Source organism: Vanessa atalanta, chromosome 6 (assembly GCF_905147765.1).
Source record: "Vanessa atalanta chromosome 6, ilVanAtal1.2, whole genome shotgun sequence".
Lineage (NCBI taxonomy): Eukaryota > Metazoa > Arthropoda > Insecta > Lepidoptera > Nymphalidae > Vanessa > Vanessa atalanta.
The window spans coordinates 6,161,728-6,189,383 of record NC_061876.1 but is presented as its reverse complement, the minus strand read 5'-3'; the positions used below and the strand labels follow the sequence as shown (position 1 = coordinate 6,189,383).

The 27,656-nt window shown below is 29.8% G+C and overlaps 1 protein-coding gene across 1 annotated transcript; it reads left to right on the top strand.

The window, feature by feature from the left end:
* Nucleotides 1-433: 433 nt before the first annotated feature.
* On the top strand, nucleotides 434-27,656 carry LOC125064754 (G-protein coupled receptor dmsr-1-like). The gene is made up of 4 exons (XM_047671955.1): nucleotides 434-668; nucleotides 16,817-17,692; nucleotides 18,816-18,993; nucleotides 27,250-27,656. The coding sequence occupies exons 2-4, from the start codon at nucleotides 16,895-16,897 to the stop codon at nucleotides 27,420-27,422; spliced, it is 1,149 nt and encodes a 382-aa protein (XP_047527911.1). The 5' UTR covers nucleotides 434-668; nucleotides 16,817-16,894; the 3' UTR covers nucleotides 27,423-27,656.

Here is a 27,656-nt window from a genome sequence, read left to right as displayed (position 1 = left end):
AATTAAAAATACAACTATAATCTTTTGAATTTCAAATGTGTGTGCATTTTGTAAGCTACTCGCTAAGGTTACTTATAAAAACTATAATAGATTTTTAATCGGTAAATTTAATTAAATTTTAGAGTAAAAGAATGAAGCTTGTCATATAATAGGATTATGGAGTAAATGGGATTTCCATAATCTATGATCACACTATTGATCACTTCATTCAGTAATACAAAATATATACGTAAAGCGAGATGGGGTTTTCCTTCCATTTTTTAAATGTAAATAAGTAATTGTAAGATAAATATTGTCGTAGTTTAAATTACAAATTTTAATTCAGCATAGAAACCGGTATATATTGTATGTCGCCGCGTCTCCGAACCGTTTCAGTTGCGGACGTTTTAATGCAGGCGCTCATAGAGTTCTAACAGTTACAATGAAAGCGGCCCTGGCGGAGCACGCCCGTGCCGCCCTCACGGCGCTCTGTCACTCATTCGATACGGACGCGTAAATAATTCTAGACACGAACTTTGTCCGCACGAAAATCTTGATGAATTATTATCCTTGCAACTTTATCTCGTGTTCTCGTTTGGATTCAGTACAACATTTCATATCGGTTATTTTTGTACGTTGTGATGTGATGAGATGTGATTATTATTTGAGATTGATATTTGTGTAACTTGGTAAGTTTATTTTTTAAGTCTAAATATTTTATGTTTTATTATTAGAAATGAAAGTAGCACTAAAATAAATTTTATGTTATTATTTTATTTATAAAAATTTGTTTTTTTTTTTTTACAATATTTATTTACGAGTAATATCATTTATGTACTGATTTTGAAATATAATATTCATTCTATTTCGGTAAAAACGGTATGTTCGTGAATTTATCAGTGATGTTTGGAGGTCATTTATCATGAATATAAACTATAGATATTACGTCATACATTTTCGAAACAAGCAGGACTAAAAATGAAATTATATGAAAAAATCTTTCATGTCTGATAAAAATTTATAATTTAAAAATAACGTTGCTCGTTGTTGCTTTTCAACAGCTAGTATAAATAAATGTTGTATGTATTTATAAGTAAAAACGTGTATATTAGCTATATTATAAAAAATATATACTGTGAAATTTACTTCTCATAACGACTGTCTAAAGCTTTTCGCAAAGTTCCATTTAAGCTGTTGAAAGTATGAACATTCAATTGGTCCATTGGACCTTCATACTTTTAACTTCACGATGAAATTATAATTAATTTGTAATAAAATATTAATATATAAAGTTTTATAGTGAGATCTTTTTTATTACTAAATAAAAAACCCAATTAGAAATATAACTTATCTAAGTATGCGCATCCAATATTTTTCAAAAGTAATTAATTTAATATGTATTATATAATCCATAATATAGGTTCCATAAGGATCTAGAACCCTACAATAAATAACGGATTTATTAAATATTAAAATGAGTTATGAAATTAGTCAAAAGTGTTTTTTTGACTCATTTCATATATTCTCACTTTTAATTTAATTCGCTGCGGATTTCTTATTGTAGCGTGTCTAATAATTCGTAATGTTATCCGCCCGACAGTATAATCGGTTCGAGTAATAATACTAAGTTGTTTTAGTTTTTCCATGAAAGAAAAAAATAAGACACTGTTATTACAAGCAAAAAAAACATCTTATAAAGAATATTTGGCTGTATTTTGTTTTTCTTGAAAGCGAACTTTCCGTAAAATAAATAAATGAGGCAAGCTATACGTGTATTTGAATATACATACAGTTTATAATTAACTTTACAAAGTAAAGTAATTATATGATTTTAAATTTCATTACGATTCAGTGAGCAATTTATAAACACGGTATCCCGAATCAAAGCGTACCTAAAGGCTAAAACATAAGCGTGTGTTTATACTTACATATCGCTTTTAAATATTAAATAAACAACCCTTTATTGAAAAATAATATACAACAAAAAGTGTATAATTATACATCTTAATTTATTCAATATTTTTTTTATAAATTCAGTCTGTTGGTACTGGTAGTGCTGTAAGTAAGATTGACCATTTTTTATATCACCAATACGCCACAGATGCTTGGGAACTAAAACGTTATGTTCCTTGTGCCAGCAGTTTTTTTTTTAAATATGTTTCTATAGATATGCTATCCATGCCGTTGTTGTATATTAATTTTATGTATGTTATTTTAATGTGCCTGCATATTTTTATATTGCCGGGCAGCATGCACGTATGCTATATAGTTAATAGCACAGACGGGCATGCACAAAGCCCTGTTAGTAAATATTTAATACAATTAATCAATAGATCTACAATATATTGATATTCTTCATCCAAGAAGGCGCAAAAAGCACTTTTGAATTGTCATGTTACAGTCTGGAATTAAATGTAAAGCTAATCGGTGCGGAAACTAAATTCTACCGAGAAGAAACTCAGTAGGTAATCTTTTCCATCATTCCAATTACAGGGTATGTCAATAAAGTACAATTAAATTTATTAAATCCACGCTTTTTTATCATAAATATAATGTTGTATTAAGTAATATCCCTTATTTATTGATATTTTTTTGAAATGAGCTTTAAATTTTTTTAAAAGGCCAAGTTAAAACTAAGAGTGGAATATTATTATAGAAATTATCTCCTATTAGTAAAATTATGCAAGTGACTTGTAAACTAGTTTATTATTTAAATTACACTATTACTAACAAAATAATAACAAAAAAAATTTAAAAAAATTGGTCTAATATTATGTGTGTGATGCTTGAACCTGCAGATAATTAACAGTTTTAGAACGGTTTTGATTTAGAGGATTTTTTAAACTAAAATCAATTGTTACAGCTGTTGTTAGTATAATTAGCGTATACTTTATTAGGTAGTCAAAGATGTTTTAGTTTATGGAGCTGTGGACTGTTAACTATACACTGTACTAAAAGTATTAAACATAATTGAATTATTTATTTTATTAACTACAGGTACGCTGTTTTCACACAAAACGCTTTTTTAACATTTTAATTGTCAATTTCAATGCCTCTTATAAAATGGAGCCGACGGTTATAAGATCGTCAATCGTCAGTATTGTCATACTGATATAATATGATATAATTATCTGTCATGTCATGTCATCAGTATTAATAAGATATTCAATTATGAAATTTCAGCATGGCTTTCAGCTTCTTGAAAATCTATTCAAAATCAAAATATATTTAAATCAAATAGACTCTTACAAGCATTTGAATCGTCATTTTACGGGCTTATAATAAATGAAAAATTATTAAGTGAATAATATTGTTTTGTTAAATAAAAATCAATAAAGGATTCACAGTAGTCGGAAACCAAGTGTTAAGGCTTATCTGTACTCCATTACTGTTGTTATAATAAAATATGAATATTCATGAAGTATTAATATTAACCTTATTATTATTTACACCTAAGTTTTTTGACATTATCATCGGATCTTCTTTCCAGATAGGTACATGTGTGTTTGTAAACAATATTCTTACTTATTTGAGACATTTTTTTATTATATATAAATCCGAAGAGAAATATAACGTAAGGTTGGTTATAATTTATTTTATTAATGTGAGAATTATCAGAATGTTTTGTAAATATGACTTGCTCATATCATGTTTGGTATTAATAAAAACAATTATTCCGTTGTATATTGTTAAAGGAATAAAATATGTTATTTTTAATTCGTTTGAATATATCCTTAGCTTTTTTTATTAAGTGTACATACAAAGCCAATGAACATTGGTCATATGCAGATACACACTGGTCAGCCAGCCCAAAAATAAAACGTCATTCTACCTATAATGAAATGGTTTTAGTTTGTTACATTACATATTGAGATTCTCGATATTGAACATTCGACCTAAACATTAAAAAAGTTTTCCTTTACGTCTATGAAAATTCAAGCAAAATTGGGAACTACTGAATATTATTTACCTACCATTGCTCGAGATGTTTGAAAACTTTATGAATATGTTTCAATCATTGAAAGCACTTATAATATGTATAGCCATAATACCTCGAAATCAATTTAAATTATTAGAACCAATTCTTGAATCTTGCAAATAACCAAGCGAGAGATCCACGTTATTTATATGTTTATATTTAATTAAACGGATTTACCTTTGCAAAATAACCTAAACCATATGTTGAAATTTCATTGAATACACAAGGCAAATTATATTATACAAAATTGTTGAGATAATAAAAACTGTGGAGTTTTTTATCACGCAGTATAAATGTAAATATTATAATTACATTGATGTAATCTGACTAGCTAAGCTAAGCAGAGTAATAATTGTATTTTTGGTAATTTCCTCTCTTTAGAATCAAAATTCCGAAGAGGTGTAACCTTTAATTTAACTTATTCTGTAAAACGACGGCTCCACGGTGCTTGTAAGAATGTATTAGAATATAATTATGAATATATTGTGATACGTCTTTGTTGATTTCGCTTTAACTATTCGTTTATACTCTCCCCAGGGAACCGTTCAGATTTTCTGGGATTGTAGGTATTTCTTTGATTCATCTGTCACTAGCCGAGATTTTATAAATAATTTCACGGATTAACGATCATAAATTTTTTTTTAAATTATAGTTCTTTGTGGCTGTTTATTTAAATTCACAACCATATTATTTTTAGCTTGACTCTGCTTGACTCTTTTACAAACATTACGACAAAAAATAGAACATAAATATGCTCATTATTATTATTATTATTATTATATAATGGCTGTACATTATTTAAGTTTATGTAAGTAGAACGAAGTGCATACATGAAAGTATTACTTTAAGAACAATAATGTCAAGGATTCAGTATTCTGTTCTGAATGCTGTTTTAATCCAAATCAGAAATATTTTAGTAGACTTAATGTTCATTCACATCCTTAAAATAATTTTGTTCTAAGGTCAAACACAAAATAGGTTTAATTTATAACTCCATAAAACATAAATTAGATTATAATTAAGTTTATCTCTTTATATTTTTATATTTGTCACACCACGCCCAAACGGCTAGACGGATTCAAAAGTAATAATTATAATTATTATGTTAATTAGAATGTGTTTATATCATGATAATAATTAAATCGGTCATTTCAAAATACTTTGAGAAATCAATAAAAACTGTTTTATGCATAAACCATTTGTTTACAGGACTTTTTGTGCTTAATAACAGATTCTTTTTTTAAATTGCATAATACCTGAAAAACTGTTCTTGACTTTTCTTGTTTAAGCGAAAAATAGGGTTAGTGATATATAATTTAGCTAAAACAGTCGTAGTGATCAAATTTTTTATTGATGTAGAAAATTACACTTAAAAATAACCTTATTAACATTTTACATGTATTGGTTTGTCATCTTTTAAATATATGATAATGAAAATAATTATTATTTTCATTCATGTATTTATGTAAGTACCCTTTAGTTTTAATATATGAATGGATGACTTGGTTGTGGGGCTTTGTGTAAGCCCGCCTGGGTAAGTACCACTCATCATATGTTCCACCCCGAAGGAGCAATACTTAGTATTGTTGTGTTTATATTTAGGGTGAGTGTAACTATAGGTACGAGAGACGTAATATCATAGTTCCCATAGTGGTGCAATGGCGGCGTAAGCAAAGTTTAAACTTTTTTACGGTATTAATGTGTATGGGCAGTGGTGACCATTTACCATTAGGTGGCCCATTTACATTTTACGTTCGCCTGCATATGTTAAAAAAAAACAAATGTCAGGATTGATTTTTAACTTCCTACCTTTTTTAATAACTGATCAGTCTATTTATACTCATTTAAAATACTTAATATATATGACGATGATATCAAATATGTGCCTTTATAAAAAAATACTTTGTGTGTAGAACATCATTAATTTCAAAAATGGTAAGGCAGGACCTTTGACGTAGAGAAAGTATAATTTAAACTAAAAATGGCTAAGGTACAAAATAGTATTCCTTTTTTTGTAATATTATTTAAAAATCTAAAATGTACCTACTTTATAAAACTGTAATAAATTTAGCTCATAAACGCTACTTTAAAGACTTTAATTATAATAATTATTTTTATATTTTATGCCTCAGTTATGAAATCATGATTAATATGTTGTCTGAATAACTTTTAAAGAGAATAATTTATGTTTTTCGTATACAAGACTGCAATGACTTTCATAAAATAAACATTTTTATATATATAACATAACAATTCATGGTAATATCATATACCGTTGTTAAAAAATAAAACGAATTTTATCTCGAACATACTGAAATATATTTGAAAATAATAAATTAAGTTAATTAAAATACTTAATATTAAGTTTTTTTATTCGAGGTTTTGTGTAATAACGATTATATTAACAGAGCACAGGTATCGATACTAATGGCTCTTACGGTGGTACTCGATTCGGTTTAACATCAGTTACTCTAAAAAGCACGAAATGATTTTCTTCAGTGTCTAGAATTAAGTATGTGTACGTGCAGAGTAATTACTTTTTTAAATTAGAAATCCAGACATCAAAGAACACTTCTTGCTTCTAAAAATCCGACTCACTGACTGTTTTCTGAACACAGAATGCTCGAAGACCCTGTTCTGATTTATAATATAATAAAGTTTTAGACATAAGCTTTCGGATATTTGACCAATTAAAAAAATAATTAAATACTATGAGAACTATAGAAAAATAATTTACAAGTTATTAATGCAGATGACTCTACATTGGAAAACATTTATTTGATATATTTATTAAGCAATGTAGTCATTTTTTTATGTACGTGCCATACATTTCTGCCAGGAAGTGAGGGTACTTTGGGTATAATCAAAAAGCAATTATTTGTATCCAATGTACATACGAAAGAATTTAGACACAACGGTTCGTTTGTAACATTATTTTGAACAAACAAAAATACTATAGGCATACGAGTATATTTTGTTATATCACTATCTGAAATTATATGTATAGACATTGATTTTCGTTAAATCCTTATGTGTAAAAAAAAACATATCTAGAAGATACGTACGTACATCATCGCATAATATTTGATCGTTAATTAAAAAACGTTTATTTTTTAGTATTTTAAAATTCAACTTCATAAACCTTTTAGCGTAATTGACAGAAATGACATTTTTTGGAACGAAATTATGTAAATATATTTATTAATCATGATGATATCGTATTAATATTTTCAATGGAATTTTTATTCAATTTCAGTGTAATATTTTAAAGGAATTTTACAACGTATGTAGTTTATTCGCTTTTTTACTTGAAGAGAAATTGTCCTTATCCTATTCCTTTCAAAACTAGATACAAGTTTAGCAATTTCTATATATTGGTCTATTTATTATCTCGTCTTTCCCACCTAGTGTAGGGTCTCCCATTTCAGCAATTGCCTTTTTGCCTAAGCACTTTTTGTTCACCTCATATGTTGGAAGCGGCTAGCGCATTACCATACCGAAGTGTTTGAGTGTAATAGAGTATCAGTTGACTGTGTTTTTTTATTATTTTTGTGTGTCGTATTTTTTTCTTTTTTCTCATATTTGTAGTAGAAGTATACGTTAGATAGGTTGAAGATAGTATTGATGTATTCAAGACTAGTTTCATTTTCTATTAGATAATTTTAAATTATATTTTAGGGTCCAGTATTTTTGAATTTTACTTCTAAATGGACCGTAACTTCTACAATCCGGTTTTATTTAAATTGCGAGGAGCCGACTCAATCGCCGACGTGAGTCCAAAGTTTCTGCTCCACGATGATGGGAATGGCAGTCATTCCAAAACAATCGAAAAAACAAATAAAAAGCTTTGATATTATATTGAAACGATAGTATTAATAATATTCATCTACAATTTCGATGTGAATCGTGAATAATTCATGAAAAAGTACGGCTTTTAATTTTAGCGTATTTGTTTATATAGGTAGGTAACCTACCTACCTATGTATACAAAATATTAAGGGTTGATTTGTTCTCAAATGCTTTGTTGGCTTACAAAACTCATAAGTATATACAAACTTAACTTGTATCACTTCTTATTATGTTCATCCAAAGCATTTAATAAAAATAACAAGGTTCTTGGAAGGAAAGCAAAAGAAAATTATTTGCAAAGTAAATTTTTTGACAATGTGAATCGAGAAGCAATTTACCCTGGAGGCTTAGATGTGGGAGCAATTTAATACCTTTATTAATATTATGGTCGATTATTATTTTTCTTGAATGGATATAAATTAAGCGATTTTATTGTACCAATTATAAATGTATCTATATTATATTTGTAAATATAGATTTGAATGTATTCATAATGAAATGTAAATTAAGTGAGATTTTCTACAGATTTTCCGCAACATTTAATTCAAATCACCCTCAATTGACACGTCAGCGAAGTGGAAATTAAGCTTAATTTACATAGTGCCTAACTTTGGCCTAAATGTTTTTTAAGCTTTATGATCAAGACAGTTGTCATAAAAATATATTAAAGGAGTGAACCCAGTTTTGTCACAACTCATATTTTGTTCTATCCTATCTTTATTATTTGTAATATTATTATATATTTGAATATCGAGAATTACGCATATTTCTTTGTTACTTATTGTAAAAGAAGGGCAATAAAACTCATATTTTGGTAGATATATGGTAGATAGATATGAGTAACAGGGAAATTCTCGACCTTATCTATCCCAGGAGGTAGAGACGAGTAGTTCCACTATCCCGAATATTTGTATACACCGCGCTCGTGGACGGAATATTTAAAGATCACTTGTAAGCACTATATATATTACAAATATTATCGTGTCTTTTCACAAGCAATCATGTTTGTATATCTGGAATTTTATACCGAAGGAAGTTATTTATTTATTTATAAATATAAAACATTAATGTCACACTGCTGGGCAATGGCCTACTCTTCTCATAAACAGGTTGACGAAAATAAATACTTTAACTACAATGATGATGTAAAATATAATAAGTAGTATATAAAAATATTGAAGTATCCAATAAAATATCTTAGAATAAAAATAACTTTATTAAATAAACACTTTAGATGATATTGCAAGATGCACAAAAATGTATCAGTTTAATGGAGAGCTGTCGATGTGTGGCAGACTGAAACGTCTAGAGAATTATTTTCACTTAAATCTCAGGAAATAACTCTTTGTAAAAGTGTGTCTTTATTTTCAATTTCATTACATTTTATTATCTTATAATAAATATATATGAGTCTTCTTTTATAAGCGAAATACCTCAATAAATTAGCTGTTTTCTTGGCTGCGATTGAAATATCTTTTGCTTGTGACTCGTAACATATTTTTGAAATGGAAATTTTGAGTTAATAATTTACTAACATTGGCTTAACTTCTAAAAAATTTAATTTAATTGTTTATCAAATATAAAAATATAATTGTTAATATGGCGAGCTACAGAACCTATACAACAAAAAATAATTAACAAAAAATCTAAATATTTGCAAATAACTTTAACCAATACTGTGTTTATATATCTGTGTCACCATATAATAATACCATATAATTGTATGTTATGTATAATTATGACATAGATATAAATACTTAATAGATGTAAACTGTTATATTATATTCTATCTTGCGAGATTGTAAGCTGTCGAGAGATTAAAATAGAGATTATTTTTAGGCATGATTAAAATAATTTTCACTCAAATATATCAATATTTTTTTCTTGAATTTAATCGATTGGATCGATAACATTTTTATTGTTAAATATATATCTCTTTTCATTATATTATTACATTGTAAGAAAAAAAGGGAAAAATTTATTAATCTAGTTCGGTTTACGGCCGTTTATATGTTTTATTTATGTTATTTAAATAAACACAACATTATTATTTTATTATACCACAAAGAAGAATAAATAATAGGGTCAGTAATTAAAGTTAGTAATTTATAATGATGTAGAGCAACGATGCTCGAATGAGCGATCAAACAAGTTTCAAATGAATTTCGTCTGAGCAAGAAGTTAATCGGTATGTTCTAGTCAAAGCTTTTGTCAATTCAAATGCCTTCTTAGCTATACGTATACGAGCGAGCGATAAATATATAAATTTAGGATAATGTGAATCATTATCCTGAATTTATTTTGTATTTAATTTTATTTACTTAGGATTTATAGTCAATCAAAAAAGCCTATTTTTTTCAATTTTATAGGGAGTTGATAACCTTTTGCGCATTAAAAACATTTGTAAATTATAACCATAGTCATCAATCCCTCATATTAAAGTGGCTTCTAAAATGAAGAATCATGATACCTACATCGCATAATGTAACAAGGCATTTTAAAATAATTAAAATGAATTTTAACAGCAATCGAGCATTTCATTTTCTATAGATATGATACAAACTAATCGGAAGCGAATCCATTAAATCGATTTATGAAAATATGATTTGATCGCAATTTAAATCGAAAATAATTATGTGTGGTTAGCGGTGTGTGTCTGTAGACACGTTTTAATAATATTTTAATACCAACCTACGTGTTATCTGCTTTAATTCCATCAAAAAATATAAATTAGTGTAGCTGAAATAATAGATTAATTGTGTATAAAATTATATGAATAAATTGTTAACACTGCATATTAAAGTGGTTCAAGTATTTACATTTTTATAATATATAGAGGAAGTGCGGACAAAATGACAGGGTGTTTTGTTTTTTAATCATATTTATTTATTTAATGGTATTATAACCTGTCTCAATCGTTTTTATTCGTCTTAGGTTTATTGACTATCAGTAACACAGTCTTTTAATTAAATAGGAACTATAATAAAATATATATTAAGAAAAAATGTAACTAATCACAAAAAACATGTTGTCCATATAGTACGGACAAAATGACATACTATTTTTTAAGAACACAGTTCACAAATTAATTGTTGGAACATCAGCACATTACGCATGTGCCCAAAGGAAACAAGAAATACATTGTAACCAACTTTCTATTTCTTCTCTGAAAGCCTTCAAGCCATTCTTGTCTAGCACGTTTCTTGTTGAAAGGGTGATCGAAAGCATTTTTTTCGGCTAGTTCATAGGCAAGCTCTTAGATTGATGTTCGCGTCAAACCAACAAATCGTGTTTCTAAAAACTTTATGTGTTCTACTTACACCTGCTCGATTTCAGAATGAAAATGTTTTCTTGAATCGTCCTAATCCCTTAGAGTTAGAATTCAAGTATTTGTTTTTATTGAGTGCATGTCTTCTAATAGTCACCTGAGGAACACCAAATGTTTTTATGACCAATTCCCATCCCATTTTTTTCTGCTTCCATGCTTCAATAGCCATACTCATGTATTCTTGGCTCCAAGACATGGTATGTCATTTTGTCCATTGTATATTATTTCATTTTGTCCAAATGTAAACAAAAACGAATAAATAACAATATACATCAGAAAACTAATTATTGCAATAAAGTTAATCGAAATGATGGAATAATACTAGCATAGTTCATTGAATTTAATCGAAATAATTACAAATAACAACCTTAAACCTTAACAGAAAATAGAAGAAGACCATCTGAAAAATAAACTTTTAAAGGCGCGAAACACGTTTGCACTGATTACTGCGACGAGACTTTAACAATGGCGCTCAAAATCTGACAGGATTTTAAATATGACTGCCGTCACGTGATACAGTAGCGGAGATGAAACTAAAACCCGCCAATTTCTAAATAAGGTGACTATGTCATTTTGTCCACACATATCATTTTGTCCGTACTTCCCTTACGTTACTGTAAAAGTTCGAACTACGGTAAATCCTAAGATTTTTCCAGTAAAACCTAAGATTTACCAATTCTTAATGGTAAATGTCCAAAAAAGTTTGCGATTCCAACTTTTACCACCATTCACATAGTAAATCTTAGGATTGAATTTGAAGGCACGGTAAACATTGAAAAAAATCATTTCATAACGTGTTATAAAATAATATCCCAAATGAAAATAATTTAAATAGGTTAGGATTAGTTTTTTTATCACTATCGTTTGATACCTCAGGTTTTGACTAATAGTTAATTGAAATAAGTGATTAAGAATTACCCATTGTTTTATTCCTAAAACTATCATCATCATCTATCAGATGAAAGCGTTAAAACCTATAGTAAAAATCGTCTCATTTTCAGAAATACTTATATTTACCAATTCACCAATTCATGTCGGTAAATCCTAAGACTTACTCATAAATCGTAAGATTTACCGTAGTTCAAGCTTTTATAGTAACATATACAATATTACTTGTGTCATAAGTAATATTTAAAATTTCGATTTCATTCAAAAACTACAAATTTTATTGATAAGCAACTCTCATATGAATTTAAATTAAAGATTCAGGATGGACGTACGCTATATAGTTTCTTAGCATGTTGCATTTTTTTTTGATATAGCTTAATATAACGTAGTCGTAGTTAGATAGGAAATTCGAGCCAAACATTTATCTAACCCAATATTTTTAGTTCCCCATAGTGTCTACAAAAAGACAGCGATAGAATGTTAGCTTTTGGTAGATTGATTTAATATTATTGGAGAAAAGAAAAACATAATGGCCTCATCAAACTAAATAACATATTAACCTAAAACGCTTCGGGTAGATTAATATTGCTAAAACTAACACATTGCAATTCAAACCAGCCATTTTAGAAATATTGTGATTAAAAAAACGCATGAAAACACTGGGCGTACTGCACGATGCCTTGGCACTGTACGAGTGAATAGATCGGTTTTCGAATGTTGTAAATATATATCTTCAATGATCATCCAATCAGGACTGGCATTTAGTGTAAAATAAAATTATTGTGTCTCCCAAACACATTATTTTCCTAAAAATCTTCGCATACTGTGGCAAATATTCAAGATCAATTGATTATTGGTTTGTAGCGGCGAAACTTCGTGGGTTGGAGATAGAAGAAACATCGTTTCCGCTATAACACGTGAAGGATTATGTCTTCGAAAACCGAATAAATCTTATGGTACGTTATGTGTCTTAGATAAAGATACTTTTTAATTGAAATAAATGGATATAATAAATAAATATGTTGGGAAATCGAATCGAAATTCGAAAAATCGTATAGTGTTTTCGTAATATTTTTTCTGAAATCCATACATCCACATATTTGTGTTTATCCTGGAATATGTTCGTATGTTTACAATATTGATTGCGGTAATTTTTTAAGTTTTTGTAAAGACATGCCTGGATTTTTAGAGAGCATTAGACAAAAAAAACTGAAAGTATTTCATCGGTGGTCGACCATTTCCAAAAGATCGGAATCAAATAAGTTGTATTCCTAACAATACGACGCTAACATCATTTGTTATAATTATATTAATAAATAATTATTTGCCACCTTAACTATCAATAAAAAGATACAATTATTTATACTTACTTAAAGTTAATCTTTTATCTAGTAATAATTTATATGCGAATTTGAGTTTATATATTTGTTACGTTCTAACCACATAAGAGATCATCATGAAATTTTGTATGTATATTATATGTGTAGGGATACAGAAAAGGACATAAGTATGCATCATCTGCCCTCGCACGTGTATGAAGCCGCGGTAACTACTTACTTATAAGTTAAGGGAACAATAAACGAGGTCGATTACAATGATTTATACCCAAATATATAATTAATTTTATGGTAGACGTTGATTTTTAAGTAAAGACATGTAGCGAATTCGAGTTATTGTTTACGCTTCTCGTAGTCTTGGTCAATTTGACACATGACAATGAAATTATCTAGTATATAAATAACTAAGCCGGGCTTAGGATAATTCCATTGACACTTACATTTATTAATTAATTGACATAAATAATTATGACATTGTGAACAGTGCTCTGTCGAAAGTGTTAAGTTAGTTTGGGGGCTCCCTTTTCCCTTCATACCGGAACTCTACAAAACTAAGTTTTGCAGTTTGAGGGTAGAATATCTGATGAGAGAGTACCTACCTAGGCGGGTTCACATAAAGCTTTATTAAAGTTAAATTCTTCTGCGGTTATCTTGAATTATAAAAAAGTCTTGAGTTTGTTGTTGTCTTACTAGTTATTACTCCTGACTTTAAGTATCAATGGGGTACTGGGCAGACAAATGGGTATCCCGATGCAGGCAAGCTGACTAGTGCAATTTATGAGATAAAAATAATTCGACAACTCACAGACATAAGTACTGCTAGGATCTTTTATTTTAGTAATTTTCATAGTCTTATATGAATTGTCATGTGGAATATTCTAATGGGTTAATGCCGCAGATATTGAAATTATATTTATTTTCTAGAAAAGAGTCCTCCGTACTATTTATAACCTTAGATCTAGGAATTTCAGAATATATTTATAATAATGTATTTTTTATACGGTAAAATAGGCAAAAATATTCAATAATAATATTATAAATATAGGTACTATTCATGCAAACGAGTTGTAACCACTGCTTTGTGCTTGCATACGAAACGTTGAACGTTTTTGGACAATGGTATTCAGTATACTCACATATATAACAAAATTACCGATAAATATAATTCCATTACCATTGAATAAATTTAAAAATGTTATCATTCGTTCTATCAAATTAATCTCATTGCTAATTAATGAACACTTTCTAAGTAAATGCTTTGAATGATCAAGAATAAGAATTGTGGATACTAACTCATTGTAAATCTGGTTTGTTTTAGAAGAGCAAACTATGCGTATTTCTTTTCGCTTCCTCTTGCTGGAAGGTTCCTTTTCGAATCCGAATTTTGGTAGTTGAATTATTGACGATTCAATGCTACGGTACAGCGTAACAGTAAACGCTGACTAATCTATTAAAAGATTTGTGGCATCTCTGATTAGTGTATGTACTTGCTGTTGAATCGCAATAAAATTCTAAACTATCAACAGAAAAGTCTGCGTGTATCTATCTCTATTTATTATATCAGTAACGTTAAACAAATTAATGTTAAGAAATTGAAACATTTTTTAAACATTTACATTTAATTTATCTCATAATATTTAATCATAACAAAATAAAAGATATAATATTCTTTTTTTTTATTAGTTAATACGCGTTTTTGTTAATTTTATCTTTTGCTTTGAAGTTTTGCAATTTGGATTAGCTTAAGATATATCACAAGGTATTATCGATGTAAAGAAAAGAGGTGGGCCGTACAGGATGATGTATTACAGAAAGGGCGGGTAGATTGCGTTGCTCGGTATTGATTACCTATATAATAACATTTGTTCATAACTCAACATTGACAGAATGTCGTCGCGTGAAAATCCCCTTTTCTCTTGCGAAGCTGTGTTGGTTAACAAGTTTATTGTAAATCGCTTAATGACTATCAACACAAAGCCTACATTATACGACAAAGAGACTTGAAATTTGTAGTACTCCTCCGTTATGCAGATTCGTACAAAGAAAGGACGAAACTTTTCTTCGCACAAGTAAAAATTTTGATTTCAAAGCGGCTTCTGCACTTCCTCAATTTTAAAGTCAATGTAATGAACACTTTCCAATATCGCTCTTTACTTACACACAATAAATACCTGTAACCGTATAATATTTCATGATTAGACAAATATTTTGATTCAATTATAATGTATATATATTTTCTTTCTCTTTCCGGGTGAAGTGGCCATGAATTGTCCTAGTTATATAATGAAATTCATTAAACGATTAGTTATAAAATAATCTATGAAATACCATTTGCCGATACAAATTCCAGAATAATAAATAATTGTTTTTATTAACAAGAGGTTACATTACTACTGTACTGTACTGTACTGTACTGTACTGTACTGTACTGTACTGTACTGTACTGTACTGTACTGTACTGTACTGTACTGTACTGTACTGTACTGTATATATGTATATATACATATATACAGCTTTACATAAGTACGTTAGTAGAATAATACGTACAGTTTGCTATTGTCCCGGTAAGCCAAGTTAATGTTTAAACAATAAACTTAGGACGATAAGGACTTTTGGGTCGAACATTACATTAACCTTACATGTAGTTTATATCTTTGATAGATTAATTTAAATAATAATTTAAATTTATACTCAACTAATTCTAAGAATATGTACATGTCAATGAAAAGTGCTTCTTAATTAATTTCGCTGTATTATACTTATTTGATTCTTCGTAAAGGAAAACTGCGGGCGTGCTTAGAAAACTCGTGTAGGAGTTTGTAGTTGTACTTGAAAAAGTCTGACGAGAACTTTCCGACACTTATCCAGTAATCTTGAAAATATGAGCGGTTTTAAGCTGTCAATCGTGGAGGATGAAATATTTTGCTGTGCTTTGCTGTATCGTACTCATTTAATTTACATTTCAACATTAAATTTGAAATAATATCAAAAAAGTTGGACTAAACCACAATCTTTCCTCGGAATTAATTTACATAATATTATATACCGAGTCCTCCGAGATTATAGAGACTCCGATGATTAATAATTGACAATATTTTTTAATCGATTCTTTCATTAATGGCCTTTTTAGATTATCAATTATAGGGTTGAATTTCTTATATTAATAATATACAACATATGAAACAACATTAAAATACATACACTATAGCAATAGCTAGTATAGCTTTAAAGCATTTTCGTATATTTGTACACATTAATTTTGCCTAAATTTGTGATTTACATTTTTACTGTTTTTACTGTACTGTTAATGAAGTCTTAAATTAACAATTTACAAAAAGTTATGATGTATATGTATATGTATTATATTTAAATAAGAAATCTAAGTTACTAATGATTATTATTAGACGAGAGTGTTTAGTTATTTAGAGTACTTGAAATTTAACTTTTTTTTTTCAGAAAATGTGTAACAATTCTAAGAAGAGGAGATATCCTTCAGCCAAATATTACATACCGTCGAAGCTGTAAACAAGAAAAATGTCTGGCTCGGAAGCGAACGGCGGTGATGCGATAGTGGCATATTGCGTGCCTGGTGGCCCAAACTTCCAACGAGTCTACGTGAAAGTGCACGGCTATGTAGCGCTTATTATCTGCCTACTAGGCTCCGTCGCCAACTCCGTCAACATCGCTGTACTTAGTCGCAAGGAAATGACCTCGACTACTAACTCCATCCTTACCGCACTCGCCGTCGCAGATCTTCTGGTCATGATAGATTATATACCTCTAGCTCTTCATGTCTACACGACTATTGCAGAAGAACTCAATCGAAATTCGTACGCTTGGGCAGTTTTCGTATACTTTCATTCTATATTTAGTCAAACCTTTCACACTATTTCTATCTGGCTTACGATAACATTAGCGGTTTGGAGATTCGTTGCTATTAAATTCCCCCAGAAAAACAAGACATTTTGTAACAAAAGAAATACGAATATAGCGATTGCTGTTGCTTATGTCGTTTGCCCAATTGTATGTCTTCCAATTTACTTTGCAATGAAAATACAGGAATTACCGAATAACAATACTGTCAGAGATAATGTGACAATAAATGAAACGGACACTGTGAATGTTTCCGCAGTTGGTGAACCGACGTACGCAATTTCAATGACGAATAATCAATACCTATTGACCTCTATATTTTGGATTTATAGTGTTTTCTTAAAATTAATACCTTGTGTAGTGCTATCTATCTTGAGTGTGTGTCTTATATTGAAAATGAAGTCGAGTGATAGAAGACGGCAAAAATTGCTGAAAAAGTCTGCTGTTGCTACTAATGAGGTAAATATCGATATAATAGAAGATGTAAATACTTATAGAATTCGTTTAATTCCAAGTCTGCTTACTTTGTTCACTTAGTTGTTTTAATTGCTATAAAGAATTACTCCGAACTTCGTTTAAAAATATAAGTCAAAATGTTAGTCATGAAAATATGAAAAACTTTGACTCTTTGCTAAGAAGTTGAAAATATAATGATTCGCAAGTTTCAAATATAAATTTATACAAAGTTTTTCTTTAACTAAATTTTCGCAGTTAGTGATTCTTAAAAATTAGTCTTTCTTACAAGATAAATTAAATTAACAATATCTTTGAAGTTGATCTAAGTTGTTAATCTGTAACTTATTAAATTATTTAAAGCATTACATAAAATAAAGTGTACATTTATAAAAGTTACTCTTCATGGAACAGACGATTTGGAATGAGCGTACATAATTCTTACGCCGCACTAAATCGCGTCTTTGCAATCGCCCACGACCATTTCTATTTCCATAGTCATCACATAAACACGGTAAAATGTAAGGACATTTATGCATGGTATGACATGAGTTACCTCCCAATGTGTGGTATTTTCTGTGAAGAGAATTTACTCTCATTTAAATATAGAACACAATAAGATGGAGTCCACACCTATAGCTATAATGTGGCAGGCAAAGGTAAAATATATTAATATTTTTCTCCGGTACATTTTGCAGTCTCAGTGCAACAACATATAATGGTAGCTATGTATTACATTATGTATGTCACAGAGCTATTGCAGTAATCAGTATCATTATAAAACGAGATAATTGTGTTTCCGTTAAATGTTAATTTGTTTTGATACATTCTGTTGGAATTGAAAAACAAGTTTAATTAGCAATATTAGCAACATTAGGTTGTGGTTGGAGGATTTTAATTGTATTATATGTGTTGTGTGTGTATTGTATGTAAAAGCAAATTAATTATTATTACCAGTTTTATAGTAAAATGAGAATGTATGACAAATCTTGTGTCTTAAAATTTAGACGTTTCAATAGAAACAATTACTTTCGATCAAAATTTTATATGTTATTCTCTCGAGCATCAATATTTAGATGAGTTTAAAATATGTTGATGTTGTATAATATTAACATAGAATTTTTCTCAGGGAGAAAAGACTCGTCTAAATGAAGATGGTGGGAAGCGAGGTGGTCGTACAGATCGCACTACGCGCATGTTGGTAGCATTGCTTGGACTGTTTCTGGCTACAGAACTACCGCAGGCTTTGTTTGGTCTGCTTACTGCGATTGCTCCACATCTGTTTGGAATATGCTACTATGCATTTGGTTAGTAAGATTTGTTTTTTAATTATTTTATTTAAAATCTAGCACATTTATTTATATAACATAAACAAAGCCGTCGACAGATGTTGTCTGCCATGAATTATGTATTAAATCCTCCGAAACGTGCTGCATCTTCAGGGTAAGTTTTATGTATATTAGTTTTTTTTACTTAAGAGACACAAAAACCAAAATACTCTACAAATATAATGTATACGACCACGTGGTGTGGTGGGAAGTTATAAATACCATAATTTACAGTATTCATGTTTAAGTGATATTTCGACTGTGTTACGAATTTTATCTTTCAAGCTTCAATCCTTAAGTCGAGTTTTAGTTTCAAACTTTTTTATCTTAGTTTCATGTGATAAAGCCCTAAGCTTTAATCGATAAAATTTATTCGAAGGAGCAGCGTCAACATCATTTCAACTTGTCGTTATATCCGTCGGAAGGCCGGCGTTGAGGTTTAGATTGAAGTTACGTTTTTATATCCATATAAATGTATGAATGCCTATTTACAACTGGTAGAAATATAGAGCAGGTTTTTTTAAACAAGTATTTATCATGGCGGCTCTTTTTTATTATTTCTAATGATTTTTTTTTTAAAAACTATTCCTAGCTACAATAAAGGCTTTACTAATTTTTAAATATAATAAACAAAAAATAATTTAATTATTTAAGCACATTTAAGGCCTAAATCTCATAAATGTAAATTGAGGTTAAAAGAAAATATGTTTCAAAGGCTTTTCATTCGAAAACCCACATTTATGTTTGCGGTTAAAATGACTTCCTCTTCATAAAATTTGCAATGATAAATTTAAGGTTCATTAATTTAATTGCCATTTGATTTATTATTTCCATATTATTAAGATAAAAAACAAAATCTTTTAATTTGACCAAATTCATTGTATCATGTTCGCCCCATTTTTCTGTAAAAGTTTAAAATAAAAAGAAAAAATCTTTTCTATTTCAGTTAATAATGACTATATGCATAATACTGACAGTTATGACATAATTAATACCTACTAAATTAATAAGATATTAAATTTAAATTTAAGCTTAAAAAAAAAGATCCAAACCAAGATGTATTTTAAATGATTCATTTATGTAATTAATTATTTATTAATTTAAACATTATATACATATCTTTATGTACATTTCCGGAACAAAAATTTATAAAGTTTAAGAATGATGTTATTTTTTTCTAATTTGAATTTAGTATTTAACATATTTACGTAATAATGATATATTTTCCCTTGTTATCCCTTCAGAGTTTGTTAAACTCACGTTCCTAATCCTGGCGTATATCTACGTTAGTTAAGCGCAAATAGTCGTATTAATCAGGTTATGTACTTGAGTGTTTGGGACTCGAGAGGCGTATCTCTAATCTCGCAAATAATAATGAAAGATTGCTGAAAAAAATATGTAAGAAAATAATTTACTCGAACACAACAACCCTTATTAAATTAAAGTTTCGAGAAAAATAAACAAAAGTGAACTGGAAAATACGAAATACGCAAATATTCACGAATTTTATGAGCTTCCGCAAGCATAAATTACCTCATAACATAGTAGAGAACAAAATTTTTGAAGAAAGAATTAAAATGTTTCTTTTTTTAAATCACAAGTTTATTTAAATAAACGGCCAGCACGTTTAAAATTTACATTAATTATTCTATTAAACGTGATCTTTTTACGTGCCTTTACGATTATATGATTATATACTTTCATTTAAAATTACACAACACAAACAATGAGACCACATTACATTCTAATGTAAGGTTTTATTTTTTATATTTTATCTGTAATTAAAGTAAAGTCATTATTTGTTTATTAACTATTAGTATAGTATAAAATTATCGTTTGATTTCAGTATCTCACAGTGCTATTAATCATACACTACTATACAAAATTATTATATAGGTTTTAAACATACAAATTTAATTCAACTATTTAAGACGTTATGGTAGTTAGTTACTAACTTCACCTTAAGTATCAATATATATCATATCCGATTCGTTCATATGTATCACACATTGATATAACATACGATAATAAAGTATATTTCGCGCTATACTTTTCATGGTCAGCCATACGATCAAGATTCAAGAATATTAGAGCGACATAACAAATGTTTATTTCCTACATTGTCAAACAGTAATTTCCTTTGTTGTTCATTTGGGTGTGTAACTGGTTATATAGCATTATATGATATAGAAGTTAATAAATTGCCACACATACCATTGTCATTTTAAATAGAGTTCGTTACAATTAAACAATTAAGTTTGTCTGACTCTTTAGTTTCCGCCCTTGACTTCATCTGCGTCCATAGTGGAAGATGTGTTAGATAGCTTATATGTTCAGGAATAAGTTCGAAAATTATAAATAACAGGCAAATATTCGAAATTTCACCTAAAGCTGTCCATTTTTCAGTGTCATTGAGTCACAAACATACAAACTTGACCTTAATAATATTATTTTAATAGGAGTTTAGTATCTGTAAATTATATTGTTGTACGTTGCAGATAGGCATCAACTAATGTAGTTGTATCTGACCGTTTTCCAGTGGGGAAGCTAATATGCAAATAAAGTTAAGCGACTCTATTAACTTTATCGATCGTAGCTGAACTGTCCCTATTTCTACTCTCGTCAGTAGGTGAATTACGTGCTGGAATCAAAGTTCATTGTACGTTATAGATGGTGTTCACTTGGTATTGTGTGTTCAGTGTGGTATTGATTAAGGATTATATGTAAAATATATCCATTTTTTTTAACACAAATTTGTTTGTTTTTTCCGCTCCGCTTCATTTATATTCTCACCTAGCATTCTATTTCACTGGTAATTTTATATAAAAAATTTTATTCATATTATTTTCTATTTGAAAATATAATTAACAAACATTATAATTAAAAAAAATGTCGAGTAAAACGATCCCTTCACCCGTACTGTGCTAATAATATCACTCCGTATCTGTCAGAAATACTAGCGTCAATTCTCAATAATATATACCATTCAGTACCTACTAATATTATCCGTCAGTTTCTTCTTTTTCCTTCTTATAATCATTACTTATTCGTAGAATAAAACAAAGTCGCTTATCGCTATCTGTCTCTATGTATGCTTAGTTCTTTAAAATTGCACAACGGATTTTGATGCGGTTTTTTTAATAGATAGATTGATTCAAGAGGCAGTTATATATAATACATGTGTAATTAAGTATACATTGTCCATTTAATATAGATCAATATGGCCCTTTACAGCATGTAATTTAAATGAATAATTTCGGAGATATTAGAGATTTAAAACGCAAGGACATAGCGGTTTGTATTATCTAATGACTGAAAAACTGTGAACGTTGTGAGTCATTCTGTAGTATATTTAGTATAAGCATTGCAGCCGTGCGAAGACGGGGTGGGTCGCTAGTAAAACATAAATATTTAATCGCGTTGCATTAAGCGCTTCAGGATATTCACGCAGCGTATAAAATAATCTTAACTTTGAGCTTTGTAAGTTTACAAGTGTAGTGTTGGACTCTATGTGTGTGATTCAGTAACAAGGGCGAGTGCGAAACTTCATAATTACAGGTATAAACGAAATAATACTATCGTGTAAGATACAGTATTTTATAAATACATTCTTTCATTTGTTATTTGACAGTGACAAAGTCCATAGTATGTTATATATAATATGTATAATACGTACGTTGAAAAATGTTACGGTAGACCTCGCTAATGGCGTATGCGACGTCCTGGGGGTTTCGGTGTGTATAGGATAACTCACCGGTGATGTTTGTTGTCAGGCTTGGTCGGTATACCTCATTTCGAACAGATTTTCTCTGTCGATATAAGGCAACTGGTTGATATCTCCGATGAGGACCACCTCGCTAGCTCCGGACAGCTGTGCCGCCATTACTATGGCTCCGAAGTGGTTCATGACGTTTATAATACAATAGAAATATTAACATTAAGTCTTTAAATATATACAAATATGAATTAAAAATTGTTACTGCACCGCGTGGAATAGTGGGAAGAAATCTCGTAGTTCCCTGTTGATTCGCAATTCCAATCCTCTGGGCAACAAACGAACCAGCCCTCCTGTAACCTGTGGAGGCAATAAGGCGAGGTATTATAGTTTTCATAAAGATCTTTGCACTACTACTTCAAGGGCGAAGTCTTGCAAATGCATAATTTGGAATAATACACGAATATTTGGAACGTTTGTTCGCTTTAGTTTCAGGTGCTAAGAATATATATTACTTTAAGAGGGAAGTTATCGGTTAGTGTAAGATATTTGGGTCTTGAAAGTCTTTCTAAAAAAAATGTTTACATTACATTTGATTAAAATATAAATTTTTATAAAATAAGATTTTTTATATGTCCTATTATACAATTATTCAAATTTATACTTAAAGTAAGTAAAAATATTCTTTCTAGGCAGACATTTGACTAAACCAAATAAGAAAATTTCATATATATTTTGTTTATGAAATAACAAGGAAAATGTTAGTATACAAATATAAATTAAAGGAAAAATAAATAAATAACGAGGGACTATAAGAAATATTATTTCCAATAATACGCCTTGAGGTTTGGTTATAAGAAAGGTGGCATTTAATCTCCGGAAAGCGAGGATAAATTTTTAAAACAAAAAACCCAGTCCCTGGATAACTTAAGTAGATGAATTTAAGAGTTTACAAATATTTGGACTTTTTGCTTTAAAGATCCTAAATAAAGACATTATTTATTATTTAAAAATTAATTACTAGTGCAAATATTTTTATAATCTTAACAATACATGTATTTACAATTGAGTCACTATGTTAACTATAGTATGGCAATTCGAAATCATATTATATGCATACAATTTTGATACAGTTAGCGATAATTACTGTATATACAGCAAAAGTGAGCGTGAATTTGTAAAGGTAGAGCTATTCTGTAAGAACAACTCAAAAGTCACCGCAGAACACGATTTAGTATAATAATTATATTATTTTAAAACAATACACGTATCAAAATGGACTGAAAGCCTCTGAGTCGGTTTTCAACAATTTACGATTGAGATTTGAAGTGAGTTCTTAGAGAATAGCACTACACATCCGATATAAGTTGCCTACTTCGCAAATCCTGGGAAATTCCTTTGTATGTTTCTACTATATAACTCAATAATATAAGAAGAGTTACTATTAGTTGAACATTATATAGATATAATCATCAATTTTATATTATATATATTTTTAAAAAAAGTAACTACGAAAACCGTTGGCAACTTTACGAATCGATAGTTGATTTATTCTCAATTTAATCACGTGACGTGACGATTTAAAATGGCTTACAGGAATACCTTTTTTATTTTTGATCAGACAAGAGAGGTAGTCAGTTTAGTAGTAGTAGTCTAGTAGTCTATAAGTGACGGATAAATAATTAGCACTCATTTTTCTCTTACCAATAAGTGTATGTCGGTACCTTTATAACAATCAATCTATTATGTATTGTTTACTTTATACGCGTCTTTGCTCAAAATAGCCATCATAATGTCAGTGTTAGCTTTTGTTTTATGTCTACCCTTTTCGAGTGAAAATTGTGAAGGTTGTCTCGATTTCAAAGGAGACCAAACCACTACACGGAACGTATTATAGAGCACAAGTATCTGCGTAAATACGGTGTACTACCTACTACTGCTACTTCTACTTCCTACTTCCCTTTTTCTCATAATCTGTTGGGACGGCAAAGAGTTTTGGCGTAGGAACAACTCCTTTAAGTGCTATCCGTTACGTAGGAGTGTTAAATATAAACATACTCCTAACTGACTAAGCAAACTGAGGGCTGCTACTGAGGATTTTCGGCAGAAATACGAATAATTTTTATTCAGCCCAGGCTCTCACGACCCTCGGGGTATCTGTATATATCTGTATATAGCCACAAGATCAACGAGGCAGTCGGATTAAAAATGTTCTGTAAAAAAATTTATGTATTGTCCGGTTGACGGGCGATGTAATTCCAAAAGTGATTTATGTTTTTTAACATACTTAATAAAGGAAGGAGGTTACAATATTTTCGGACGCGTATGTTTTTTTTTTTATGTTCAACGAATATTCGAAAACAGCTATTTGGATAACTTATACCTTTATCTATATTATTATATTTTTGAATTCAACTGACTAATAAAATTTACTGTCGCGTAAGCGCATGTTAATGTACAATGTACAAATCAACCATTAATTTAGTATTATTTATTAATCATATTAATTTTTTAACAATTTGTCATAATCATCCTACGGAAGAAAATTTAAACATTTATTTGAAAGAAATATGTTTTTTATATTGCCCTTGATTAAAAGTTTCAATAATATAATATAATAAATAGTTAAAAGTTACGGGAATTATCATATTCTTATTATATTTTTAAATCAGTGTATACATTTTGAATTTATAACATTTTGAAATAAGTCTTTGATGTCAGAACATTAAAGAACGATAAGTTTTTTGTATTAAACTGATGATTGAGTAAGTATAAAATCGTTTATGATTGATTGGTTTTTTCTTCATCTTCATCGAAGTAAATATTTATCACTCGTCAAATCCAAAAATACTTTACATTAACATGATGTACTGTATGCAACTGTTACTGTTCACAAAATAAAAGCGCCTTGCATATTTATTCAACATATAATTTTGTTCATTTTATTTAAGATTTTGTATGGTATTTATTCGATTGAAGAGCCGTGATGGCCCCATGGTTAGAAAATGTAAACCTCAGCCAATTAATCCGAGTTCAAACACGGACTATTCAATTTTCATGAGCTTAATTTGTGTTTATATGCATCTTGTGCTCGACGGTGGATGAAAACCTCGTAATGGAACCTGCAGTGGATAAAAATCAAGTGTATCCACCGATCATGGTACAGTAAGCTTCAATTAACTTCTCAAAAGGAGATTAGGACTAAGGGCGTGGACCTATGTCTACGGTGCGGCGCCGTTTGCCGTGCAACGGTACGGCACCGCCACTGGCAGATGGCGCGGCGCCGTGCCGCACCACAGCGTCATGCCATTTTTAAAATTTTTATTTTTATAATCTTCCTTTGACTTGTCCCAGAGAACGGGACGTGCTTCCACTAGTGAAATCAAAAAGTCTAAATCTAAATCATCCGCCATTCAATGCAAAAAATTACCGCACTATGCAACTTACAACACAATAATAGTGAGCACGTGCCGGTACACGACGCCGTGGCGCAGCACGACGCCGCGCCATTTGCCGACGGCGGTGCCGTACCGTTGCACGGCAAACAGCGCCGCACCGTAGACATGGGTCCACGCCCTTAGGCCAGCAGTTTAACTTTTACAGTGTTAATTTTATGAGTTGACGAATTTATCATAATTTTCAAATATTGCTTGCAATGTTATTTTATTTCTTGTCGTTAAAGAGCAAAGCCGACTGGTATCTTCTTGCTGATATCTATAAACCCTCCAGTTTAAGTAGGTGTGAGTCATCTAAATCTTTTTGGGTCAAAGGTGCTATTCTTAAGGGGCTCGTTAGGAGGAGAGAAAAATTCACGTAAGTTGCAAGTTCAGTGCAAATAAGCTGTTAACGTTATTCTCTGTATTTTTTCTTTTCCTTTTTTATACTAAAAATCTGTTTTAATTGAATTGAAGAGAAAAAGCTTTTGTATTTTTCAAATGAAATAGTAATCGTTTTGATTTAAAAAATTGGGTTATTTTTTGGTGTATTTTTTTCCTTTATTTTTAATCTTTTTTGTGTTTCTGATAGCGTCGACTGTGAACCAATTCGTTTCCTTCGTGAACTTAATTTTAAAAAAATCCTTAGTTTGTAATAAGTGGAGAAATTTACTTAGATTCGTTGCTTATTACTGATACTCTATCTAGATATTCTTATTTGTATACTGCTCGATGTCTTCGCCGATTGTCAACTAATTTTAATATTAATTATTGTAGAAAAAAATGAATGGTTTTATAGGGTAATGTTATATTAATATGTAAAAGAAATCTGTTTAATTCGGTCCAGTACCTTTTAAATGTTCTTATAGATTAAATTGAATTTACTTTCAATTTGATTGTATATTCATTGATTTTGTATTGGAATTATGACATTAGGGATAACCTTCTAAGAAATATCATTAGTAGTAGCAACATTAACGCTGCTCATCTGTAATATATCTAATTAATGTTATATTCGCAGTGCATCTATGCTTTATTATTGAAGGTATTAACGATGACAAAGCTAATAATCTATTTTATTAACAGGCGAGGTGATGGACCTCATGGCGTTGGTTGGTTCAGCGGTGAACTTCGTGTTGTACTGTAGTATGAGCCGTCAGTTCCGTTCCACTTTCACTCGGCTTGCTGGGAAGTTGTTACCACCACTGGTCCACCACGATAGCGAGCGCATGACCACTACCACAACGGTTAAGGCGTAGCGATCGCGGTCCGCAGTCAATACTACTGCACAACTTTAAATTTGCAAATAGTGAAGTGATTCAATTCAAATAACAAAGTTCCTTAATTTATTGAAAACGTGAATTGTGAGTTTCGGTCAAAGTGTTATTTTAAGGATCTGTATATTTCAAGTGTCTTCATGCGCTCGAAATTGTTTTATTTTCAAGCAATTTCGTAGGAAAAGGAATACGAGGGCGAACTTTAACAATTCAAGT

Bases quoted from the DNA above. Each gene is read 5' to 3' on its own strand.
- LOC125064754 (XM_047671955.1), top strand. From the start codon at position 16,895: ATGTCTGGCTCGGAAGCGAACGGCGGTGATGCGATAGTGGCATATTGC. The intron at 17,693-18,815 runs GTAAATATCGAT...AATTTTTCTCAG, and splicing joins CTGCTGTTGCTACTAATGAG to GGAGAAAAGACTCGTCTAAA. The intron at 18,994-27,249 runs GTTAGTAAGATT...TTTTATTAACAG, and splicing joins AATATGCTACTATGCATTTG to GCGAGGTGATGGACCTCATG.